The sequence below is a fragment of the Bison bison genome, unplaced genomic scaffold, assembly GCF_000754665.1.
Source record: "Bison bison bison isolate TAMUID 2011002044 unplaced genomic scaffold, Bison_UMD1.0 scf7180017864239, whole genome shotgun sequence".
Lineage (NCBI taxonomy): Eukaryota > Metazoa > Chordata > Mammalia > Artiodactyla > Bovidae > Bison > Bison bison.
In genome coordinates, this window is record NW_011494811.1 from 7,019,091 (window position 1) to 7,044,289 (window position 25,199).

Below are 25,199 nucleotides of genomic sequence, written 5' to 3' on the forward strand. Positions count from 1 at the left end.
CCATGGACATTAGCCAGCCAGACTTCTCTGCCCATGGAATTATCCAGGCAAGAATACTGGAGTGGGTTGTCATTTCCTCCTCCAGGGGATCTTACTGACCCAGGGATTGAACCTGCATCTCCTGCATCTCCTAAATTGGCAGGTGGATTCTTTACCATTAGTGCCACCTGGGAAGCCCCTGGGAAGCAGTTATGATTACCTTTACTTTTTACTATGACAATCGACTATCAGTCATATAAAAGCACTCCTGGCTATGTATCACCCAATCCAGGAATCCCTGTGCGGTGTCAGACAGTGACAGTAGGAACTGGGGTGAGATGATGAAAGCTTTCAGCAGAAGTACCATGACGGGGTGTAATGAAGCTCCATCTAGTGTCTAAACGAGTTGAAGACCACTGCCCCCCAGATGTTCATGGGCCAAGTGGGCCAGAGGACTAAAGGAGAGGCAGGTGCCCTCTGGCCGCCCAAGTCTGGTCCCACTTATACATTTTATTCCTCCTCCAATTGAAAATAAATAATTTTTAAAAAAATACCTTTTATCCCAAAGGTGGGCCCCTGAGAAGGCTGTCGCACACATGCAAAGACATTCTGATGGAGATGGGCGCCAAGGGCCTGCACCAACCCAATCGTGGTTGTGCTTTTCCCCTCTCCCAGGGGTGTTGGAGTGATTCTTCAAGATGAAAGCAGAAAAGGAAAATTAAGTTTAGATAAATTAAATTCATGTGTATCAGTAAGTCAGATCTAACAGAGCCTAGAGAATGACTCTTAGTCTGAATAATCAGAAAGATGAAAGACATGAAAGGGATCTTTTCCAAAAATCTTAGTCGTAACTTCCTCCCAGTTTAAAAAAAAAAAAACCTCCTGCATTTTAGCTCTTCTGACTGTGAGGGGCAAATATACTTTACCTTGTAAGAGACACTGCTATAATCTTACATAATTTCTCAATTTTAGTCTCAAAAACTAGCTTTTAACTCAGTAAAACAAAAATATAGATGAATGCTCAACAGATCTACGGAATTAATGATTTGGGGCTAAAAAGAAAGGCACTTTCATCTGAAGATCAGGTTTTAAGACTCAAACTCTTCCACCTACTAGATGAATGACTTTCACAAATTTTCTCATCTCTGCAGGGTTATAATCTACTCTTACCTCACAAGGTTGCTGTAAGGATCAAATCAGTAAAGACATATGAAAATGCCCAAACCAAATTAAAAGAACCTCCACAAATACATGCTAAATGCGAATGCAACCTCTGGTAATAATAATCAGTATTAAGAATCAATTGGCAAATGGACAGAAGTCATACCCAGTTACCACCACGTATTTCCCATCAGGCTGGTGCTTCAGCCGTTCCAGCGCCGACAGCAGAACTTTAGCCTTGGTTTCACCATACAATTCTACCTCTTCAGTGCGCAGACCAACTTCTCGAGCCAGGTTACCAATGGGCTTTGGCTTGTAAGACCGTGATATATCAATGTCACTTAGAAGAAATACAGAAAATACGAATCAACCTTTATGAATCCCATCGTAGTAATGACTCACTCCAACCCCCTTCAGAAGGGGCATACACATTAGCCATCAGTTAAAAACCTAACAATCCACGGAGTTTTAACACAGTAATTTTTTTTTTTAAACAGTAAAATATTTTACCTTGGCACGGGTGTCTTCAGGTTAAGTTTGTTATACTGAATGATCCACTTTCCTGGCTTGAAGTTCTCCAAGAAACGCTTTGCACTCTCTACTGTGCTCTAAACAAAATGACATGAATGGAACTGAGAAGAGGTGATGATTTTCTAACCTCCAGCTCAATTCTTTATCCTGGTCACTCAAGTTCAATTACAAAATGAACAGCTTCATGATCCGATTATTAACACGCTTCAACTGTAGGCCAGAGTCTACGAGCAGCCAGGACGCCCTGGGCTGTGTGCCTCGCCCCCATCAGCTGGTGTATGTTACGAAGGGCAGTAAGCCAAAACAGACCGAGCAAAGCCTTAACATACAGGGTGTTTACAGTTTTTATACATACAGGGTGTTTATACAGTTTTTATACATACAGGGTGTTTATACAGTTTTTTTCCCCCTGAAGTTTTTATACAAACAGGGTGTTCATACAGTTTTTTTCCCCCTGAAGTTATCACATTCCAGAGGAAATCAGAATCGTGCTACCCCTGATTCCCTTTATTAATATGCCTGATTCTACTTCTTTGGTCTTTCATTTCCTTTTTTTCTTCCAAATATTCACATCCTTACTCAGATTTTGAGTAGGTTCTATGACATTTCTACTTGAAGAGAAATGCACTCCCTAGAATTCTATCAGTTTTGTAGAACTATTATAGAAACTTGCACCCACACGCACCTGCATTAGCATCGCCACTGTCATGGGCCCGACACCACCAGGAACGGGGGTGATGAAGCTTGCCCTCTCCTTGGCTTCCGTGTACGCTACATCACCCACAATTTTCTTCCCATTTGGTTTTGTATCATCTGGTCAAAGAGTTTAAAAAAAAAAAAAAATCAAAGCCCAGCCTCAGAATCGCAATCCTGGTGTTTATGTCTAAGTTATGTGATCAATTATTACAATAGCTTGTTCCAAAAACTTAGTCGAGTTTAGGGGGTGCTGGCCCATCTGGTTCAAGTGCCTGCTTTACTTTTAAAAAGCTGTGGGGTAACAGGTATTTGCTATTTCCTAGGGAGAGACTTACTCTACCTGCAAAATTCCCCAAGACGCTTAAGTGGTTTTTCAGAACCAGGAGAATCCTTTTGTCATCTGTCAGGTGGCAAATAAAATACCAACTGTTTTGTATTCTTACAGCCAACCACCCTGTATATAATAAGCACCTTTTAAAATGTTAATTTGCCAAGGCCTTCAAAGGAATTTTTTGGGTGCACAAAGCTCCAACTATATCACAGCTGCTAGATACGGTTTCTACAGCAACTGTCAGCATTTGGTAAGCTCCAGGCATGGAGCTGGAGGAACAATTCAACATCCAATTCCAAAGACGAGCAGCTACTTAAATGTATGCAGAAGGCAAAGAATATAATTACACTCCCCTTAAAAGGATACAAGAACAACTACGAATCTCAGCAGCAAAGAATAGCTATTCAAGAGAACAAAAATCCCACGATGCATCACTGCTCACACACGAACCACATCCTACACTTGGCTTCAGAGCACTTCTGGGAGGGGCTGGGGACAGGGCTGGACCTTGAGGCTCTCAGGCTTCCAGGCAGGACCTGGTAGGATCTTAGCCATTTCATCTTTTTGAACAGAACACCAGAAATAAGAAAGAAAGCCTTGCTGCTGCTGCTGCTAAGTCACTTCAGTTGTGTCCAACTCTGTGCGACCCCATAGATGGCAGCCCACCAGGCTCCCCCGTCCCTGGGATTTTCCAGGCAAGAGTACTGGAGTGGGTTGCCATTGCTTAGGTTCAGCCAAAAACCCAGAATTAAGTGACCTCGGCTCTAGGATCAGCTCTTCTACTAACCTGGAGTCCTCAGGCCCTATGGGCTCCTTACTCATGAAAAGTCCAAAGGGACAAAGATGGATGAACACCACCTATTTCAGAGGCTTGTGAAGACTCAAGAGAGAAATTGTGTTTCTTGAAACTGAAAAAAAAAACCCATTCTCCAAACATAAGGGTTTCTCTTCCCATTCTAGATGTGGTGGTTGGTTTAGTCGCTAAGTCGTGTATGACTCTTGTGACCCCATGGTCTCTAGCCCACCAGGCTCCTCTGTCCATGGGATTCTCCAGGCAAGAATACTGGAGTGGGTTGCCATTTCCTTCCCCACCCATTCTAGATACATATTTTCTATACATACTCTAAGGGGGCAGGGTACAGAAATCCTTACGATGGTTTCAGGTTTCTAGATTATAAGGCAACAAGTTATGGCAACAGGAGAACATTTCCTACCATAACCACAAAGGTCGTTTCAAGATGCCAAGGAAATACAATTCAGCGCTGCCTTCTGTATAGGTTTCAACTTTCTAACACCAAAGTCAGCTAAAAATACCCCTACACCACCTTCTCTCTATGAATGTTAGTCCCTTTCTCCCTGTGTTTCTCCATACGTACAGGAGATGTATCAATGACTGCACAGCTTAATGCTGAACTGGGTGAGCTCAGCTCTGCCCCTCCTTCAAACACCATCAGGGCTAGCCTCAGTGCCCTGATATACGCATGGGCTTCCCTAGCGGCTTAGATGGTAAAGAATCTGCCTGCATGCAGGACACCAGGGTTCTACCTCTGGGTCGAGAAGATGGACAGGGTTTCATGGAGGGTGTAATGTGGTCAGCGTAGCCATGTCTCGATCTAAGCATATGGCTTCAATAACCAACACACATTTTGGTTACTTATCCCAGCCCCTGAATTTGCTTCATCAGGAATTATTAGCACAAAACTACTTAAGATGAGCTGAAGGAATTCCCTAGAGGTCCAGTGGTTAGTACTCTTGTGCTTCCCCTGTAGGGGCACAGGTTCAGTCCTTGGCTGGGGAACGAAGATCCCACAAGCCTGACAGAATGGCAAAAAAAAAAAAAAGACCCAGCTGAACATTAAGTCCTTCGTGTGTAAATTGGGGATCCTAGTAACAGGGTTCAGCATAAAAGCCACTACACTAAATAGATTGAGACTGGATGGGGGGGCAGTGAGGAATCTGTTCCCACTTTTATAACCCTGCCAACTAAAGCACTATTAATCCAGCCCTTCTCAAACAATCTTTAGTAAGCCAAGCAGACAGAACACTTTCACATGTTTCTCTGGCCAACGCTTTCTGCTCTGCACTTGAATCTTAAAAAAAAAATTCCGTAAAAAAACAACAACAAAAAACCATACCTTAATTCATCCTGAATTTGGAAAATGACTTAAGACATTATCCCTGAATGGACCATGCAAATGATTTAAATAATCAAAATATGAACTAAGAAGTGGCCTAGCTGTGGAACATGGTGCTTTAAGAATGAACATTTGCAAAGAGCAGTCTTAGGTCCCCCTGCTCATCCATGGATTGGTAACAGCAATCCTGCCCTCCTTGGGGAACAGTAACATCCAGGCTTGTTGATGCTTATTCACCTAAATGACCAGGACCAGAAAAAAGTACAGCTGACCAGGAGGAAAGATACTGCTTTGACTATTCATATTTCATCTTCTATGTGAGAAATAAATGTGAAAGGGAGGTAAGTTTCAAGTGTAAGTCAGCATTTCATGCCAAACTGTGAGACTTGAGAACCCTACCCAGGCTTTTCTTTCATCTCTCAAATTCAGTCCCAAACAGAAAAAAGCCAACAGCAGAACTATGTTACAGAAGATGCAAGGTTTTAAACACAAGGAGCCTGAATGTCACATTGCAAGTACTGAGAGCGAGGAGTTATAGGAGAGCAATGTCTTTATCACCCGTCAGATAATCACACTACAAGACAATGAGTGATCAATTGTGAGCTACTGTCTTAAAATCATGGTACCGAGAGTGGGAGGGAGGTTAAAAACGGAAGGCTTGACAGTGACTAATGTTCCTGGCAGCTTAGTGTCAATATTTCAAACCTGAGCTGGGAAGGGAGAAAAAAAGAATATTCTTGCTATAACTCTCTTCAACAATCCAACAGATGAGGGCCTGCTGTCAGCAGGCCTAAGCTGGACATGACACCACAGAGACCTGCCCCGAGGCACCCATGGGTAGACAAGTGGAGAAAAAGAGACACATACGATGAGAGAAACACCAAGTTCTGTGGGACGGGAGGGAGAAGAAAAGCACTTTCAAAGGAGAGATCCTCTTCTGATGAAGGGAAATAAGACAAGGTTTGGAAGGAAGAATGGACATTTCAGACAGAGAAGAGGTGGGCAGGAAGTTGCTGAAAATGAAGATGACAGATGAGTTTTATTCGACTCTGTAGCCCAAGGCCTGGAGTGGTGCCCCATGCACAGAAATGATCGCTTGATTAAAAATTGTTCCCTTTTTAAACTCACAAAGTATGTACACAAGTATCACTAAACTGTCCTTTCAGCTTTTATGTTTGAAAACTTCATCAGAGAACAGCCTGTCCCACTAAAGACGCAGAGGTGCTGCAAAGGAAAACAGGCATGTGTGTGTGTGTGTGTTGGGGGGGGCACATGGTCCACTTTACAATAGTTAAGACAGGTATTCACAAAATGCATGTGAGAAAAAAGCCCACAGAGGTGGCCGAAACTAGTACAGGGCTGAGGAGTCTGACAGGTGACACGGGAGAGAGAGGCTCACAAGTCCACGTCAAGCCCCCAAACCTGGCAAGAGCATGCAGATGGACCAGAGTGGGAGGCAGCTGGTGGTAGGGAAGCCAGGGAGACATTTATGGTAGCACATCCACTGGAGAGGGGGACACTCAGTGGTGACACTGAGAATGGATCTATACGTGGAATGATTGGGAGGGAAACTGAAAGGTTTCAGATCTGCGGGAAGGAAGAACGGTGATGATATTACTAACCAAACAGGGCCATGAGGAGTAACTTAGGGATGAGGATTCAAGGACAGTTACAGACATGACTATAATGTTAGCATTATCCTTGGTCTAGAAAAGGTGCAGGTCAAACACCTCTGCAAATCCCTAACTGGAGGTCTCTTGACACTATGTATCCCTCTCCTGGAGTTTCAGAGCAGTTTGTAAAGATCACACTACGCTTTAACTGTCCTTTGCTACAATCCACTCAAGGTGAGGCTTCTTCCCTGGTGGCTCCCGTCTATAGAGAATCCGTCTGTAATGCAGGAGACCTGGGTTTGATCCCTGGGTCAGTAAGATCACCTGGAGAAAGAAATGGCAACCACTCCACTATTCTTGCCTGGGAAATCCTATGGACAAAGGAGCCTGGTGGGCTAGTCCATGCAGTCGCAGGAGTTAGACATGACTTAATAACTAAACACCACCCCATCTCTAGGTCATCTTGGGACTGCACGGCACACTGGCTAAAATCACAGCTTCTTCCTGCCAAGGGGCAACTATGCCATCTACTAACTTCACGCGCCCAAGGGCAGGCTGATCGCTCTGAACCTTAACACTTCAAGCCTAAAACGGGGCAAAAGGTTCTTGCTTAGGCTTCATCTTCCTTTTCCCAGCCTGCCTCCAGAAACCACCTTCTTCCCCGCAACACTTACCTGTGACGTAATTGATTCCACAGTCGATGACTATCGCCCCAGGTTTGATCCACTCCCCTTTCACCATTTCAGGTTGACCAGCTGCAACCACCAGGATGTCACCTTTACTTATCTAGAAAAAGATGGTTCTGACTTCAGAAACTTAACAGTGACACATAAAAAAAAAATGTAGAAGCGGAAAGGACACCCCTAAGTTTTACACGACATTCTTCATCATCTGCTATTTTATGCAGGCCGCATAGTCTCTGACAGCTCTTTGTATACTGTGCTCATTCCTACACATGTCAAAACCTCCCCTTTCACTAGATATTTTACTGAATGGGGAACCTGATGAAAACCTGCAAGGTAGGGAGGCGTATAGGCTTAGAGCCACAGGCCTGAAACAATGTCCCTGAGTTACATGCCTCTTCCCCAGGAGGTGGGAACTACCACCTTCCACAGAACATTGCTTGGGGAGGATTAAAGAGATGCTGGGCCTCTCCTGGTCTCTCCCCACGTTTACGAGCCTGCACTGTCAATGGGATGTGTCTGTATGAGAATTCCTGAGCCCAGGTGTCAAGAACAAGCTGTGACTGAGGTCACAAGACCGCCGTCCACATCCTCCTCTAGACACCTCCACCTCTGAGGCCACCCCGTCACGTATCCGGGATCTGGCAGCCTGGGGTCAGTCTCAGTTCCTATACTGCTAACCCCTGTCTACCGCGGGATGGACTGGTGGAGAAAAATACAGTCAGAACAAAATCTGTATAAATTTGGGCAAGTTTTAAACTTGAATTTGTTTCTTCATCTTGTAAAATAGACAAGAATCACAGAATTGTTAGAGGGGTTAAATGAAATAATGAGGTAAAGTACACGACAATTTTTGGCACTGAAATGTTAGCTATTCCCATTACGCAAGAACCCCCACCACATGGGAACGTGCGTGCAAATGTGAGCATGCGTGTGTGTGCACGCACACACACACCCCTTCCACTCCACTCTGGATCCCTTACCTCCTCGTTCAGATTGGCAGTCTTGGAGTGGCAGGTGGTCACTGTGGCATGGTTCCACAGAAGCAAGTCATGCATTGGGGCACCAACGATTTTACTGCGCCCGACCACCACAGCGTGCCTTCCAGCAATTTGCACCCCTGAAAGACAAGCCAGAGAGCATCAGAGAACAGGGGAAGCTGCCCTCCTTTGCAAGCCACCTAAATGGGAAAATTCAGAACAAGTGCACAAAAACAGGTTCTTAGCATCAAAAACAAATCTTCCTAAAACCATCCCTTCTTTGGCAACTCAGGGTTTCAGCTACAAAATTGGGACTTGTCCATGTGGCCTTCTTGCAAGTGGGTTTTTGAGCGGAGCTTAAGCCAAGATCCATTTACTGAGTCATAGCAGAGTGGGAAGAAAACCTACACTCAAAGCAGAAAGAAACCCTGACATACAGCTTAACAGCCATATGGAAGCAGAGAGCAGATTACATTACCTGGGAAAAAGTTATAAGAAATAGGGTGCATGTTAATGGAGTGGAGGAGAGAAGTGAAAGAAATTAAGATTCGTATCAGTAATTCTTTAGTTCCTCATCCAAATTTCTCTTTTGGCTTAGGGCCTGAGCCACAGGGTTATTTGCAGGGAAGCGATAAAGGGGAACCTAACTGTAATATAAAGCTTTCTTTTTGTTTACTGAGTACTCATTCTTCTGGCACTGTCCCAACATCTCTCAGGACCAACATACTCTCTGCAATAGAGTTGATATGGGTGAGGACCCAAGTGTGGACGAATTACTGTATTTCATCCCCTGGCCAACAAGATCCGCCCCATCACTCTTAGGCACAAGGATGGAACAGGCTGGAGCTGCTCCGGGAGACCAAGCAGAGCTGAGAAGGAGCTGCCATGCAAAGGCGAGCAGAGATGAGGTCTCTGCTAAGGCCCTACACCCAGTCCCACTGAAGCCAACTCAAGGCAATTTGTGTTCAATTTATGCTTCTTGTGTAACATTAACTCTATCCAAAAATAGGGAAGTTTCTATATAATGCTAACACCATGAACATCTAGAAGTAAAGCCCTCAAATTGTGAAGTGTATATAAGGTAACTTTCTATACTTTTTAGGGTTCAGCAAAGGACTTGAAGCTCACTAGGGCAAACTGTTGCTTCAATATCAACAAGAGGGAATATCCCTGGTGATCCGGTGGCTAAGACTCCTCACTCCTATGTATGGGGATCTGGGTTTGATCCCTTGGTCAGGGAACTAGATCCTACATGCTAAAACTAAAGAGCCTACAGGTTGCAACTAAGACCCAGTGCAGCTTAAATAGATAAAAATTAATTAAAATCAACAAGAGGAGGTGGAGGCCCTACAGCTGCTGCAGCCTAAGGGACTGGTTTCCATCGACTTGTAATACACTGTAGGCTAAACAAGTCATAGAGGATAAATTTAGTTGTAGGACTGATCAGCAATAGCTGTCCCAAGGGTTATACCTTGACCTTTCCTTGCCAGACACAGAAAATTTTCACTTACGTTAGCCAACACTTTCCACTTGAAATTTCTGATCCACTTCCTCTAAAAAGGGCACACTTCCTTGTTAAAAAAAATAACCTTTGCTAAAAAGTATTCATGATGAAATTAAAATACCAACATGTTGACTAGGTACTAGGGGGTTGGTTATTCAAGGGATTCATTTGCTAGAACTACAATAGCTCAGTGGCCCATTTTGGGGTGGGGATTTTTCACCCTACAGACAATATGAATTTGTATTACCAAATTGGTTTTTCCACACACAATAATCTGCTTTGAACTCAAATAACTCTGAGTTCAAATCTTGGCTCTGCTGCCTCTTGGACAAATGACTCGATCACTCTGAGAATGTCTTCTCAGCTATTAAACAGTAAGAGTACCTACTTCATAGGGCTGTTGAGAACGTTGAGAATTTAAGTCAAGAAGCCCCTAGCATACAGGTCCTTGTGCCAATCAAACCTGCTTCTTTAGGGCCCACAGCGTATCTCCCCTAAACCTCCAAAGGTATAGACCACGTTCCCCAAAAGGTGCTTTGTTTCTGTTTTTACCTGTCTCCTTGATGAGTTCCAAGCATCCTTTGGGTGTACAAGGGATGAAACAGTTACTAAGGTCCCCTCTAGCAAGTTTTCCAGCACTGATGCTATTCAATCTAAAACAAGGAAAGTGATAGGTATTTTTACTCTTTAGAAACAAAATGACATGTTCCTCAAATAGGAATATATTTTAATCGGAATCAAGCAATGTGGTGCAGAAAGCCAAGCCAACTCACCCGTCCACATCTTTTTCGGGGGCGATGGCATTGACCAACGTTTCAGTGTTAATGGGATTCTCTGAATCTAAAGGCAGCTGCACTATGAAGCCGTGCACCGTGAGGTCTTCGTTCAATGATGTGATGCACTTTAACACCTAAAAGTCACACCACATACCAGTTCATGTACCATGGAGCAATCACAAGGGTAGAGAAACACTTCCCAAGCCAAAAGCCAGGCTACCTCACCCCTGCCCCCTCCACACACCGAGAGTTTAACTGTAGCTTTCTCGCCTTGCATTCTAGAGCAACTCTACCTTAACACAGAAGGTCATCTTCAGGTGTCTGGTAAGAAATCCATCAAATAAGAGAGCTAAGAGCTTTAATAATCTACTGCTACACAGTAAAATTCATGTTATCATCATCTAAACCAAGGCTTTTGTGATGACAGAAATGTTCTATAATCTGTACCTCACAATAGTGGCTCCCGAAGTACTTGAAATGTGGCTAGTTCGGGAGTTCAAATTTTATTTCATTTTAGTTAAATGAGCACACGGGGTCAGTGGCTGCCCTGCTGGACTGTGCGGATGTAGAACATATCCACGACCTCAGAAAGTCCTTTTTCCCTCCTGTCATGTCACAGCCAATCCCCCACCTACCGGCAACCACAGTTGCGACTTGACTCACCCAAGATTTGTTCTGCCTATTCTTGAACAGCATGTAAATGAAATATACGTTTTCATTTTTAAAGTACACAAAACGACAGGCCAACGATCAGTTTTTAATGAACATCGCAAGTGATTTGGAAGCAAAACATGGGCAATTACACTGCAAGTACCCAACATTCACAGCTGGCACTGCCCCATTTACTGATTTTCAAAGATTTTCTGGAGGCTGAATGTGCAGACAAAGAATTATCTGGAGGTCTCTTGTGTGCTGAATGTATCAGCCCCTAAAGTTCTCTGAAACTAAAACCAGTAAGAAAAGCACTTCAGCTGCCCTCTTAATAGCTGACTCCTAACTGCTCACCTCAGATTCCGTGGCCGTCCGGGGTAACTTAATGTGCGTGGCTTTGATCCCGATCTGCAAGAATGAACATTTAAAACGGATACATGGCAAAAGGACTTGAGACATGGGCCTGTTTCCTCTGCAGATGTGACTAAACCAAAGCAAGTGAGGCGGGCGTCATTCCACCCTCACATGTCCTGAAGAATGAGTCTCCTGCTTTGATCCCCCATCCTTCCCTTGTTAACTGCTGCCACCGAACTGAGGCATGTTTATGTTCTCTACGCCTGCTCTTTAGAATCAGATCACTGACTCGAAAACACTGCAGGGCCAACGACAGGCCCAAGCTCTGTCACCCATTTCTAACTTGAAAAATAGATAACCTGAAGTCTGCTGTGGGTGATGAAAGTTTTTGTGGGAGGAGCGCAAGGGGTGACAGACAGGAACCGGAGACGGGGAAGGGTGGGAGCTGAGGTGGGGTGTTGGCACCATTTTTCTGGGCTTTACCTCCTCAGCAGCCTTCAACTTCATATTTATATAAAGATTAGAGTCATCTCTGTTGCCAACCTGGAATAATAAAGACATGCAAATCGGATGATTAGGGAAAGGCAAACTGTATGGCAAAGCTTATAAAATTTCAGTTTTGATAAAAGCAATGTTTAATTATGAGACTCCTGCTCCCGATAACTTTTACAGGAGAATAAGGAGGATGCCGGGACAGCATGGAGATGCGAATACAGCAGGCAGTACCAAACAGAGCAAAGCACGCCTGACCCTCAAAGAAAAGACACTTCAGCACCCGCTCTGGAAACTAACTGAGGGAGCAATGGCCTGCCTAAACCATGGGGAATCTCTGCTTGCCAGCAAGCGGATGAGCCAGAGCAACAGGGCAGGGGGGCGGAGGAACTGTCAACATGCAAGAACATACCGTAGCTCTGGTAAGACATCTGCCCCCTCTCCCCACATCTGGGGGCAGGGCAAAGCTCTCAGGCTCAGCCACAGAAAAGAGGAATCAGCGAGGGTGCACCGAACTATTCCCAGCTCACACACAACACTCGCTTATGCCAGGCAAAGGGCAGTCTGCGGCCCTCAAGACAGAGAGGAAAGAGTATACAGAAGCCAACTTCTCCGACCCACCATGCTAGGTCTCAAGATGGTCCCTGTTTCTTTAATCATGGATATACATAGGTTTTCACTGTAATCACTTACCTAAAAAATTTCCTCTACAAATATTTCCCCCAGTGCTGACATTTGCTCTTTTCAATGATGACATGTCCTCTCGGGGTGATTTATCACAATAAGTTTGGTTTCTCCCCAAACTGCAGAGGGAAAAACTGTAGGTCCCTTGACACCAGAGATAAGTGATGTGTGGCTGCTTTACACAGGACAACTCTGGAGAAAGCAGCTGGCCCTAGGAACAGAGCAGCTCCAGGCTTAGTCACTTGATGCTGTTCCTGGAGGCTCTCCCTAGGTTCACGGAACACAGGTTCACAGAACATGGCCTAACTGTTCACTTCATCACTTCAGTGATGAAGTTTTGCCAGTGCTAAGCTGAATTTCAAGACAGCCAGAGGAGTCCAGTGAAGGGTATTTGGTTTTCTGCACCTAAATGCATTAGCTGCTTACTGGGAGGATTTCCCTATGATTTTAGGGAAATTTAGGGATTTTAAGCTCATCTTTCCTGTCCTTTTCACCTTTGCCCCTATCATCCAACCTTCACTGATTTGGTTACCAGATTTAATACCTTCCGGGATTTTTAGATCAAATAAGAAAGGTAAGAGTATTTTGTTTTTCCTTATATTGTAAACAAACGATGTCTCCTGCCATTCCAGTTCTGTAAGGATCATGTCATTAGCCACCACAGTCACTGATCTGCAAGTCCACCCTGAGAGGAATTCAGGTTGCAGTATTCCATGTTTTGGATGTGTGGGCCCCTCAGACAGTTAAAATGTGTATCTTAGGAAGAATGTCAATGACCCCAGATTCACGCATCTTTTCACACACAGAAAAGCACTAAAATCATTGAGATATCTGATCCTGGCGCCCACAGTTAACCTTTCACTGAGATCCTCACTGCCTGTATCCCCAGTCCACATTCACAGATGTATACTGGCTCCTCCTCCGAACTCTTTGGAACAGTTTCTCTGAGCAACTGGAGAGACTACTGCTGTCTCCTGGGGTACAGCCTTCAGTTAGACACTGAATAAACGACTCACAGCTCTTAGGTTGTACGTTTTTTAAGTAGACCATATTCATAACTATAATTAGTTAACTGAGATTAAATGGTTTTTATCACTCCCTGCTGTTTTTTTTTTTTTTAATAAATTACAACTGTTCTATACTTTATCTTCATCTCTGATGTAGCTGAGATACACCTGTAAGTCACTTTTCCTGGAAAGGTGTGGGCTATTCTCCCGAGTCCATGTGTACCTGAAAATCTCTCTCTGCCGTCTTTGCACTCAAAGGACAAATTTGGCCAAGTTTGGAGTCACGACATTTTCCTTCAGGGTTGCTGTCTTTGGCATTTAGTATTACGAAAGTCTGAAGTCTTTTGTTGTTGTTGCTATTTCTGTCTGGATGTTTCTGAAGGAATTTTTCTAAAACTCCAAAATGACCACTAGTTTTTAAAAAAAGCTTGAGAGTTACGAGCATACATCAAAGTCTGATTGTAATCCTAAGGCAAAGGAAAACGCCTCTTAGGATCCAGTTGAAACACTCAGCATAGGCAGCTAATAGGGAAAATGGTTACACAATCATTCTCAAACTGGACGCAAAAGGAATGTTTAGCTGAAGAACAGTCGATTTCTTGACTGACAGTCAAGTGGGTGGATGGCACACTGGTTTCCCAGAACAAATCTTAATCCCATTATAGTTTATATTAAAAAAAATCACTTAAGCATTTTATCAGAAATACCAATTTCTTCTTTGAAGGAGGTCAATTACATCATCCAAAAAAGGTCCTACTGAGACAGAAGGGAAGGGGGCAGGGCACAACAGTTAAAAGAACGACAACCATTAAAGAACAGGATACCACAAAAATCGGTTAGAATCCATTAGGTACAGGATGGCAGTAGAGCCATCTACTTCCAGTGGAGCCTGATTATATGCTCACTGCAATACATTAGCAAGCTAAATAACACACTCACAGGCACCACGACAGTTCCCAGGGTGACCATAAAAGGCCAAAACGTGGGTAGTGGCCCAATTCCTGGAAATCCCTGCCACTTCTCCAAAATAACTGGAATAATCTTCCTACTTCCTAGCCTAGGAAATTACCCAGCCCTGAGAGCTGAACAATTGATGCTTCGAACTGTGGTGTTGGGGAAGATTCTTGAAAGTCCCTTAGACAGTAAGGAGATCAAACCAGTCAATTCTAAATGAAATCAACCTTGAATATTCATTGGAAGAACTGATGCTGAAGCTGAAGCTCTAATATTTTGGCCTCCTGATGCAGAGTTGACTAACTGAAAAAGACCCTGATGGTGGGAAAGATTGAAGGCAGGAGCAGAAGGGGATGACAGAGGATGAGATGGATGGATGGCATTAACGACTCAATGGACATGAGTTTGAGCAAACTCCAGGAGACGCTGAAGGACAGGGAAGCCTGGTGTGCTGCAGTCCATGGGGCTGCAAAGAGTCAGACACAACTGAGTGACTGAACAAATCAAATCACATCATAACAAGTACAACCACAGCACATGAACTGAGAACTTCCAGATGTACAAGCTGGATTTAAAAAAGGCAGAGGACCCAGAGATCAAATATCTGCTGGGTCATAGAAAAAGCAAGAGAATTCCAGAAAAACATCTGCTTCTGGTTCACTGACTATGCTAAAGCCTTTGATTGTGTGGATCACAACAAACTGTTGAAAATTCTTAAAGAGATGGGAATACCAGACCATCCTACCTGCCTCCTGAGAAACCTGTATGCAGGTCAAGAAACAACAGTAGAACCAGACACGGAATAATGGATTGGTTCAAAACTGGGAAAGGAATACATCAAGGCTATATATTGTCACCCTGCTTATTTAACTTATATGCAGAGTATATCATGCGAAATGCCAGGCTGGATGAAGCATAAGCTGGGATCAAGATTGCTGGGAGAAATATCAATAATCTCAAATATCAGATGACACCACCCTAATGGCAGAAAGCAAAGAGAAACTAAAGAGCCTCTTGATGAAGCTGAAAGAGACTGAAAAAAGCTGGCTTAGAACTCAACATTCAAAAAATGAAGATCACAGCATCCAGTCCCATCATTTCATGGCAAATAAATAAGGAAAAAATGGAAACAGTGACAGACTTTATTTTTGGGGCTCCAAAATCACTGAGGATGGTGACTGCAGCCATGAATTTAAAAGACCCTTGCTCCTTGGAAGAAAAGCTTTGACAAACCTAGACAGCATATTAAAAAGCAGAGACATTACTTCGCCAACAAAGGCCAACATGCTGATAAATACAGTCAAAGCTGCAGTTTTTCCAGTAGTCATACACAGCTGTGAGAGCTGGACAATAGAAAAAGCTGAGCACCGAAGAACTGGTGCCTTCGAACTGCGGTGTTAGAGAATATTCTTGAGAGTCTCCTGGACACCAAGGAGATCAAACCAGTCAATCCTAAAGGAAATCAACCCTGAACATTCGCTGGAAGGACTGATGCTGAAGCTGAAGATCCAATACTTTGGCCACCTGATGTGAAGAGCTGACTCACTGGAAAAGACCCTGATGCTGGGAAAGATTGAAGGCAGGAGGAGAAGGGGACGACAGAGGAAGAGATGGTTGGATGGCATCACTGAGTCACTGGACTGAGTTTGAGCAAGCTCCAGGAGATGGTTAAGGACAGGGAAGCCTGGCATGCTGCAGTCCATGGGTCACAAAGAATCAGTCATGACTGAGCAACTGAACAAGACAAAAAGGTCTTCCGATTCCTGTTTTACAACGTAAAATATCCTGGATACTGGTTTATTCATTAGTTTTTCTTCTGCTCCAGGGAAAAGATTTTATAGGCAAGACTTAGGTTGAAAGCTACAGAGTGTGTGACTTTCTTCAGATTGGGTGGTGAGGAAACAGGGCAGTGCTCTAGGAATCTTGTGCTCAGCTTGAAGTTACCATCCTTCACTTGTGTGGGAGCCTTAGTTCTGAAGAATAACTCAAAGCTACTTTTATGTATATTCCCTGAGAAGGAACCAGGACCCTGCCCCAAGGCTGTGCTGTACTACTGTTTCCAGACAGTCCCTCTCCTGTGTTTCTACATCCCCTCCCTTCCCTGATAAGCAACTGTTTGAATCTGCCCTATGGGAGGCTGAATTAAGCCTATTTCCTACAAACGAGAAATGGGGGACACAGGAAGATTTGTACCACATGGGACCCCACAGGCTTCTGCTTGGTTTCATTTCTGTGTCTACAGGAAGACAGCTCCCATTCTGTGCGGGGAGGGGGGAGGGTAAGATAAAAATTAGAACAACCAGAAATACATACAATCACTTGAACTACAGAGACATTACATAAACAGTACTGTCATTCCTTCTGCATAGGATGGGCAGTGTGTGGGGCTGGACTGATTGTGATCAGATCTGCATTTTGACAAGGGTGGCATCTGCAGGTAAAAGGACAGACTGGAAGTATCCAGATCAGAAGTTTGTAAGCGTGTGACTAGTGCCCGAGTGGGGTGGGAGCAGCAGAAATCAAGAGGAGGGAAAATGGACTTCCCTGGTGATACGGTGCATAAGAACCTGCCTGCTGATAGAGGGGACATGGGCGTGATCTTTGGTCCAGAAAGATTCCACATGCTGTGGAGTGACCACGCCTGCGCGCCACAACTCTTGAGCCTGTGTGCCCTAGAGCCTGTGATCTGCAACAGGAGACGTCACTGCGATGAGAAGCCTGGGCACCACAGCTAGAGAAAGCCCAGGCACAACAACAAAGACCCAGCACAACCAATAATAATAATGATAGTAAAGTAAACAAAATGATTTTTAAGATAAATAAATATACAAAAGGAGGGAAGAGGTCTCAAGAGCTTATGATGTGGAGAGCAGAGAGGACAAGACACAGCTCAGGTTTCTGGTTTGAGTATGTGGGGAAATGGTGGTGCCAGTCCCCAGGGTGGAAAAAAAAAAAAGAGGTCTGAGGCGGCACAGATGTGATTACAACATAATCTGTGAACATTGCATCATAGAATAACATTGCATTATAGAATAACATTGCATTATAGAATGACATTGCATTATAGAATGACATTGCTTCTGGTGCTAAAGTGCAAGATTAAAATATTCTACCACTGTTTTATTGGCAAGAGCATAGGAGACAAGTTGCAGAACAGCATTTATGTAACAAAAACACTTTGCAATCAATAAGTTTAAAATAGGAGCTTGGAAGTCAATTTTAAAAACAGGGAAAAAAAACCTTCTCTATTGCTACAAAAAGGGTTTTACAGAGACAGATTTCTTGTCTATGACATTTACTCTTCATACAACAAACAATTCACAAGTATAAGCCAAGAAATAACTGGTCCCACAAATGTACCAAGTGTACACCCACAACATATACCTTTGATTCTTAGCAATTTGTAAAAATAAAAAAGGAAAATCCACCAAAGCACAGAACAGACCAAGCAGAACGACAGGCCTTCGGTGCTTTTCTTGTCAACTAAGGCCTCTCAGATAATGTATAGCAATGGGGGGGATATTATTAACTCTGAAATTCTTAGAGAACATGGAACAGAACTTAGCAAGGAATTAAATGATATATATGGAGACACACATACAGAGAGAAATGAGACGTGAGGGACCAGGTGTTTCTGAACGGAATTTCAAATGCAAGCTATCAGTTTCTTGTCGTCCCAATAAACCCTTTAGACATTCATTTGTACATCTGTCCACATGACACGTATTTATGAAATACCTTCTGCCTTTTTATTGAAGGCCTCTTACTGGATGAACCTGGAGCTCTTGGAAGAAATCTTGGCTAGGACGTATTCTCCCAAGCAGCCATGGGCCTGGGGGCTCACTTACAGAAAGAATAAGGTAGAAAAGAGGTCTGAGGGCTGAGCATTGGCATTTAAATGGTCAAGGTAACAGGAACAGCAAGCAAAAAGATTAGAGAAGGGAGTGATGTCCTGGAAGCCAAGAGTCTGGAACTCAGATGAAATTGTGCAGGGCAATGGTTCCCAAAGTGTGGATCATACACTCCTGGGGAACCCCAACACCCTTTTAGAAGACCTGCTAGTGCCATCATAATACCATGATGTCACTTGCCATTTTCACTGTATTGACATGTGTATAAGGCTGCAAAAGTTATGGCGGGTAAGACTGCTGATGACTTAGTAAGAATCAAGACAATGGCCCCAAACTGTACTAGTCATAAGGATATCCTTCACTGTCACACACACTCAGTAAAAAAAAAGAAAAAAAAAAGAAAAAAACACACACACCAATTTCACTTAGAAGTGCTCTTGATGCAGTAAAAATTATTTTTATTAAACCTCGATCCTTGAGTCCATGTCTTTTAAATACTCTGCATAAAGAATGGAGAAGCAGTCATAAAGCACTTTGGCCATAAACAGAAGTGGCTGTCACCAGGAAAAGCATTTGTGCTTTCTTGCCTTGCAAGCAGAACTGGCCAATTTTTAATGAAACACCAAATTTACTCGAAAGAACAACTGACAAACAATGATTACTGGGGCTTGAACATTTGGCAAATATTTTCTCAAAATTGGATAAAGCGAGCCTGCTACTCCAAGGAAAATAACTAATGACAAAATTGGAGCTTTCAAGCAAAAATTGGTATTTATGTACTTCCTGTGAGCTTGACAACTTCTCAACACTTACAGGCTTTTCTGATGAGCTTGTTGGTGACAGTAATGATTATGATTTTTTAAAATATCACATAATAAAATGTATTAACATTTGGGAGATTTGTATAATTCAGTGAACCATTATTTTTCAGATGAGGAACGAAGAACATAACAAAACCACACACAGGTAAGTATCCATTCAAACTGTAACATAAAACAAGATTCTGACTTAACAAAATACGGAAGTTCACTGATAACAGTTTCAGATTTCACACTGCAACTACCTTTTTAAAATTTTACTTACTGAATCCTTATAGTACTAAAGAAAAACAACCACAATCATCTGAGAAGAATATCAAAAGAACACTTCCTTTTACAACCATATGTCTGTATAAGGTCAGATATATGTGAAGGTTCTTCATATATTTCAATCAAACCAGCAGAGGAAGAGACTGAAAAGTGGATAGGAATCCAGCTGTTCTCTATTAAGCCAGGCAGTAAAGGGTTTTGCAAAAATGTAAAACAATGCCCTTCTTCTCACGCCAATGTTTCTAAGAGTTACTAAGTCATAAAAATACTACTTAATGCTAATATCTAGTGAGCTTACTATTGGCATTTTAAAATATACAAGTATCTTTAAACTTCTTAGTTTTCATTTTTTTTTTTTTTTTTTTTAGTTTTCATTTCTAATATAGTAAAATATCAATGGATAAATTCATATAAACAAAAGTTCTGAAGTCTTAAATTTTTTAGTGTAAAGGGATCCTAAGACCAATGATCAAGAGATGCTGGATTAGGGAAAAGTACCCCCAAAGAATAGCTGAGAGCCAGGGCAGGTCCACATGCAGAAGTTGAGCTGAAGAGGAGTAGCCTGCACAGAGAAACTGAAAAGGTCTGAGGCTTCACAGAAGCCAAAAAAGAGGGAGAACTTTGATGTGCTTGTTGTCTTAAGTACTACTGAGAGATTGAGAAAGGAAGAAAGATACTAGTGGAAACACACTATCATAATACCTGTAAAATTGCCAGGCCTGGTATGAAACCAGGTACTTCCTCCTTCATCTGAATGACTTGGTTCTTCAGTCTCTCCTTTATTTGCCTAGAGAAAAAGGAAAAGATTGGAGTTAAAACTTAATGCTTCAAGTCACAAATAAGCGGTATGTATTATTAGATACATTGAAATTGAAAAAACACCTTCACTAAACAGACATTAGGAGAGGGCAATGGCACCCCACTCCAGTACTCTCGCCTGGAAAATCCCATGGACAGAGGAGCCTGGTAGGCTGCAGTCCATGGGGTCACTAAGAGTTGGACACGACTGAGCGACTTCACTTTCACACACTGGAGAAGGAAATGGCAACCCACTCCAGTGTTCTTGCCTGGAGAATCCCAGGGACGGGGGAGCCTGATGGGCTGCCGTCTATGGAGTCGCACAGAGTCGGACACGACTGAAGTGACTTAGCAGCAGCAGCAGCAGTGTGTTTTAAACTAGTTGTCCCATAACTCATGGCCCAGTCAGTGTCAGTGAGAATTAGAAAAGATCTGTGCCTGCTTGAGCCCTGGAAAACTGATGGGTGGTATAGAGTACATACAACATCAGATAATGTCTGTTTGCTTCTCCATAAAACACACTAGTTGAATATATAAAATAGATCATCTAGTTGAATACATAAAATAGATCATCTAGTTGAATATATAAAATAGAATAAGGACAGAGAACTCATTATTCTGTAATAACCTAAATGGGAAAAGAATCTGAAGACTAGAGATATATATATCACTGAATCACTCTGCTGTGCACCTGAAACTGAAACATTGTAAGTCAATTATACTCCAGCATAAAATTAACATTTTTAAAAAACATACAAGTTTACAGCATTCAAAATCATACAGGGAACAAACAGAAACTTGGACCAACGCTTTTGGAAGGCTGCTAATACTCACCTTTTTCAGCATTTCCACTATCTGAGTGCTACTGGAAAAAAGTTTACAGGAAAGAACTCAAGGTCACACCTTCTGCTCAACCTGCCCTACCTAGTCACAGGGTATCTACAGAAATTTGAATGGTAAGTCAATGAAACCCACTCTGAATTCAGCATGAATTTACAAATTATATCCTAGTTCACAAAAGAATTTCTCTTACTAAGTTGAAAGTATAACCTCTTGTGAAACAAAGATACATCAATTTACTAACATACAGCTTCTCTACAATAGGACATTAAGTAAATGCCATTACATCCGTAAGTAAACATTCAAATTAGTCTAAACTGTCCAGTTACAATGCAGTTATTAACTTGAACAGGATCTGTCTCTCCTGAAGGACCAGTTTTGTCATTTGCCTTCATTTTAACTGCAGTTGACAAACAAATATGCCCAGATATTCACAGCATCTCTTCCTTCATTCTAATTTGGTTACTCCCTCCCCCAGCTCTCCACATTTTACACATATCTGGCACAGGAGGACTTCTCTGGTGGTAGAGTGGATAAGAATCCACCTGCCAACGCAGGGCACATGGGTTCGATCTCTGGTCTGGGAAGATTCCATATTGTGCAGAGCAACTAGCCTGTGTGCCATGACTACTAAGCCTGCACTCTAGAGCCCACAGGCCACAACCACTGAACCCATGGGCTACAACTACCGAAGCCTGCACGCCCTAGGGCCTGTGCACCATGACAAGAGAAGCCACTGCAAGGAGAAGCCCATGGACTGCAATGAAGAGCGGCCCCCACTCGCTGCAACTAGAGAAAGCATGAGTGCAGCAACAAAGACCCAGCACAACCAAAAACAAAGTAACTCCAAAAAAAAGCACAGGAGTAGCAAAGAATAGATTATTCGGGTTAGCCTAGTAGATGGTAAGAATGTTTAGGGATACAAGAAGTTAGAACTAGGACTGCAAAATCTTGTAGCTAGTAGCCTTGTTTTTTCAAATCCAATATTCTATAAATCATACAGTTCAACACAAGTATTCTGACTACTGGATTTCTTTTATTGGGATTTTAATGAACAGAGGCACAATTCTGCTCTGACACAAGACAACAGGAAACACTAGAGTTGCCAAGTCCTCCCTGGGCTGCCGCTGAAACTCCCCAGCAGCCCCAGCCAGAGTGGTTTCTCCTGCACGAGGACTGAAGTGCTGCCCAAGTTGCTACAGAGAACAAGTCTCCACTCTCTCCTCTCCCTTTCCTTCCCGCAACCACCGTCATACCTAACACAAAGTGCCAGGCAGAGGCTTCTACTGGTTCTCCTTCCCCCTCCCCACCCAAACAAAACCCACAGTGGGGAAGGGAGTCCTAGGAGGGGTAGGTGTTTAAAAAAGAAAAAAGCAATTCCTAGCACTATGTGAGACAGTAAGGTGAACCAACAGTGAAAAACGAACACATCTGAGACTCTCAATAACCCCCTGCGGTAGGCAAGGGAGAAAAAGCGTTCTTATTCCTGTTCACAGATGCAGACACAGGCGCTAAGCAGTCGGGACAGGTGCCTCTCCCAGGGCCAGTTTACAGAAAGAACAGGTGCAAAAGGCCCCCAGTGGGTAAATGAGGTCCAAGAGGAAGCAGTAATCAAATCAGGTAGATAGTCCTTTATTCTGAATGTGATGGGAAGCCATTTGAGGGTTTTCAATGGGGCTGACGTGATGGAACTCACTTTAAAAAAACAAAAACACTTTTTGGCTGTGCCCTGTGACATGTGGGATCCCAGTTCCCCAACCTGGGATGGAACCCTCACTCTCATTGGAACCGAAGCATCTAGACCACCAGGGAAGTCCTCGGCCTTACATTTTTAAAGGATTATTCTTGCTGCTGAATTGGGAATAAACCCAAGGGGGAAAGATGAGAATCAAGGACATAGTAAGAAGTTACTGCAACTGTAAAATCCAGGCCAAGAGGTGGTGGTAGCTTGGATTACGGACGGTATCAGTGGTAAGCTGGCAAGAAGTATGTATTCTAGATATACAAAACATGAAACACAGAGGAAATACTAGGAATACAGAGGACTCTGAGTTTTGGGGGGGTTGTGAGATGGAGCTGGAAAGACTGATGGTACAAATATTTTAAGGAGAGGACAGTGAATTTATTTACCAAATCTTATAAGGATTCTAGAATAAGTAAGCATTTGAGACCCAAGGAAAGAATCTAGGGACAAATAAAAATAACACTTAAACTCAGCAGGTAGTAAGCTGTAGGAACCCAGTACTACAAGGTAGTTTAGGTGGAAAATGTTTCAGCCCAGGAAGTTAAGAGCAAAGAACAAAATGTTCTTTATTTTCTATGCTATAATTTAAATGGGTCTAAGGGTGCATTTTTTTTTCCCTAAAAGAAATTATAGCTTGAGATCACTTATATTGCCTCCCTTAAACTTTTTCTAAGAAGCAGGATCATTTTAAAATTTTCAGGGATATTCTTCCAACTACAAAGCTCTGTTTAAAAGTTAACACTTAGGCCTCTTTAAGAGACATGATTAGAATATCAATGAGATGGTCTAACATGCATATAAAGCACAGAAAGCAAGACCTAGACAGCACAGAACGCTAAAGCATCAGGTGGGAGATCTGCCCTGGTGAGGGGGGCGGTGGGGGGCAGAAATTAAGATAGTTATAATTAGGTCTCCATAAGTCCCTTAAAATGTTTTTTTTCCCTGCCTGGCTTTCTTGTTTGGCCAGAAACGGAAGTACCTTAAAATGAAAAGTGGAAAAACAAACCCAAGTGTCAGGTATGTCTGAAGTTGAGACTATAAAAGAAAAAGATGGAGAGAAAAACTAATACTCCCTTCCTTGTCTACCTTTATTTTAGGGTCATAAAGCTGTGATGAATTAAATAGGGGGAAGCCCTTTACTTTTTTATAGCTCATTTTTAGAAAGCTTAAATGTATAATGGAAAAACTTTCAAATCACTGAAGCTTCCTCAATCAACAGAAGCTTCCTTGATTGCAGACACCTCTCATTTCTATCCATGGCCCTGCAAGTTACATCATCCTGGTAAAAATTTTGGGAGCAAAGCAAGGCAAAAGTGGGCATATGGAGATACATCCCTGATCCCTGAATAGAACTACACATGCTGGTCACACCATCTTCCATCAACATACCCTAAAATCTAAGGGAAGACACATCCCAATCTTGATGTAGGAAAAATGAGAACTAGAGTACCACTGACATGAGCAGGACAAAGTAGCAGTAAACCACCGAAGTCTCTCTGGTCCTGAAGGACAGGTACTAGTCCTGAGCCGAGAGTCATGGCCAATTAAACATGAACAGACACAGATGCAGTTTAACCAAGTTACTACTGGCATCTAGTGGGTAGATGCAATTACATACCCTACAATGCACAGGGCAAAGCATAGCAAAGAATTACCCAGCCCTCATGGTAACAGTGCCCAAGGCTGAGAAACTCTGCTGCTGGCCAATAAAATGCAATGTTCCGGGTTACCTTTTCTTTCTAAGCTGCAAAAATCAAGGTGGAATCATTTATAGCTCAACCTGTCAAAATTTGTTTGAATCTCTATGGATCTGCATGACTTATCAGTTTTTTCCAAGCTGACTTCTACCACATCCAAGTGTCAAAGACCCTAGTTAATAAAAGTCAAAGGTGTACGTCCCTGTAGAATCTTATTGCTCTTGAACAGTCCTAGTCGAAGTCTAACATCCCTAAACAGTCACCTAGATCTCTTGCCTCAAGGCTTGTACAATTACTCTTGAAAAAATCCATTACAAATTCCAACTCATTCTGTTTCACAGGAGGGCCCATTTTTAAATTCTGGACATTTTATGCCTGAGGAAAAAAAAAAAAAGCATTGCCAAAATATAACCGTAACAAAGACATTTCAACAGAAGCTATAGGTAGGAAAAGGAGGCAGAAAAGGATATTTAGCTACATGGCTAAGAAATCTACATGATGAAAAAAAAGCTGCCCAGTCAACACACACGGAAATGTTAACACAGGCTTAGAGGAATTTGTAAATGATCCTTAAAAAGTCCACTGAATAGGCCTTTAGTAGTTGATCAGAGAAAAAGCAAGAACATTCATCAACATGTGGGGCTATTCTA

The 25,199-nt window shown here is 42.8% G+C and overlaps 1 protein-coding gene across 1 annotated transcript in view; it reads right to left on the reverse strand.

Moving 5' to 3' along the window:
• MTHFD1 (methylenetetrahydrofolate dehydrogenase (NADP+ dependent) 1, methenyltetrahydrofolate cyclohydrolase, formyltetrahydrofolate synthetase) overlaps nt 1-25,199 on the reverse strand; it is a 60,693-nt gene that overhangs the window by 24,687 nt on the left and 10,807 nt on the right. Inside the window, exons 2-12 of the mRNA XM_010846796.1 lie at nt 20,173-20,257; nt 11,878-11,937; nt 11,395-11,448; nt 10,387-10,523; nt 10,166-10,266; nt 8,113-8,249; nt 7,121-7,232; nt 2,357-2,484; nt 1,651-1,748; nt 1,307-1,480; nt 534-670 (exon numbers count right to left, since the gene is read on the reverse strand). Of these exons, the coding sequence (XP_010845098.1) occupies nt 534-670; nt 1,307-1,480; nt 1,651-1,748; nt 2,357-2,484; nt 7,121-7,232; nt 8,113-8,249; nt 10,166-10,266; nt 10,387-10,523; nt 11,395-11,448; nt 11,878-11,937; nt 20,173-20,257 (1,223 nt within the window). The remainder of the gene's footprint in view (nt 1-533; nt 671-1,306; nt 1,481-1,650; nt 1,749-2,356; nt 2,485-7,120; nt 7,233-8,112; nt 8,250-10,165; nt 10,267-10,386; nt 10,524-11,394; nt 11,449-11,877; nt 11,938-20,172; nt 20,258-25,199) is intronic.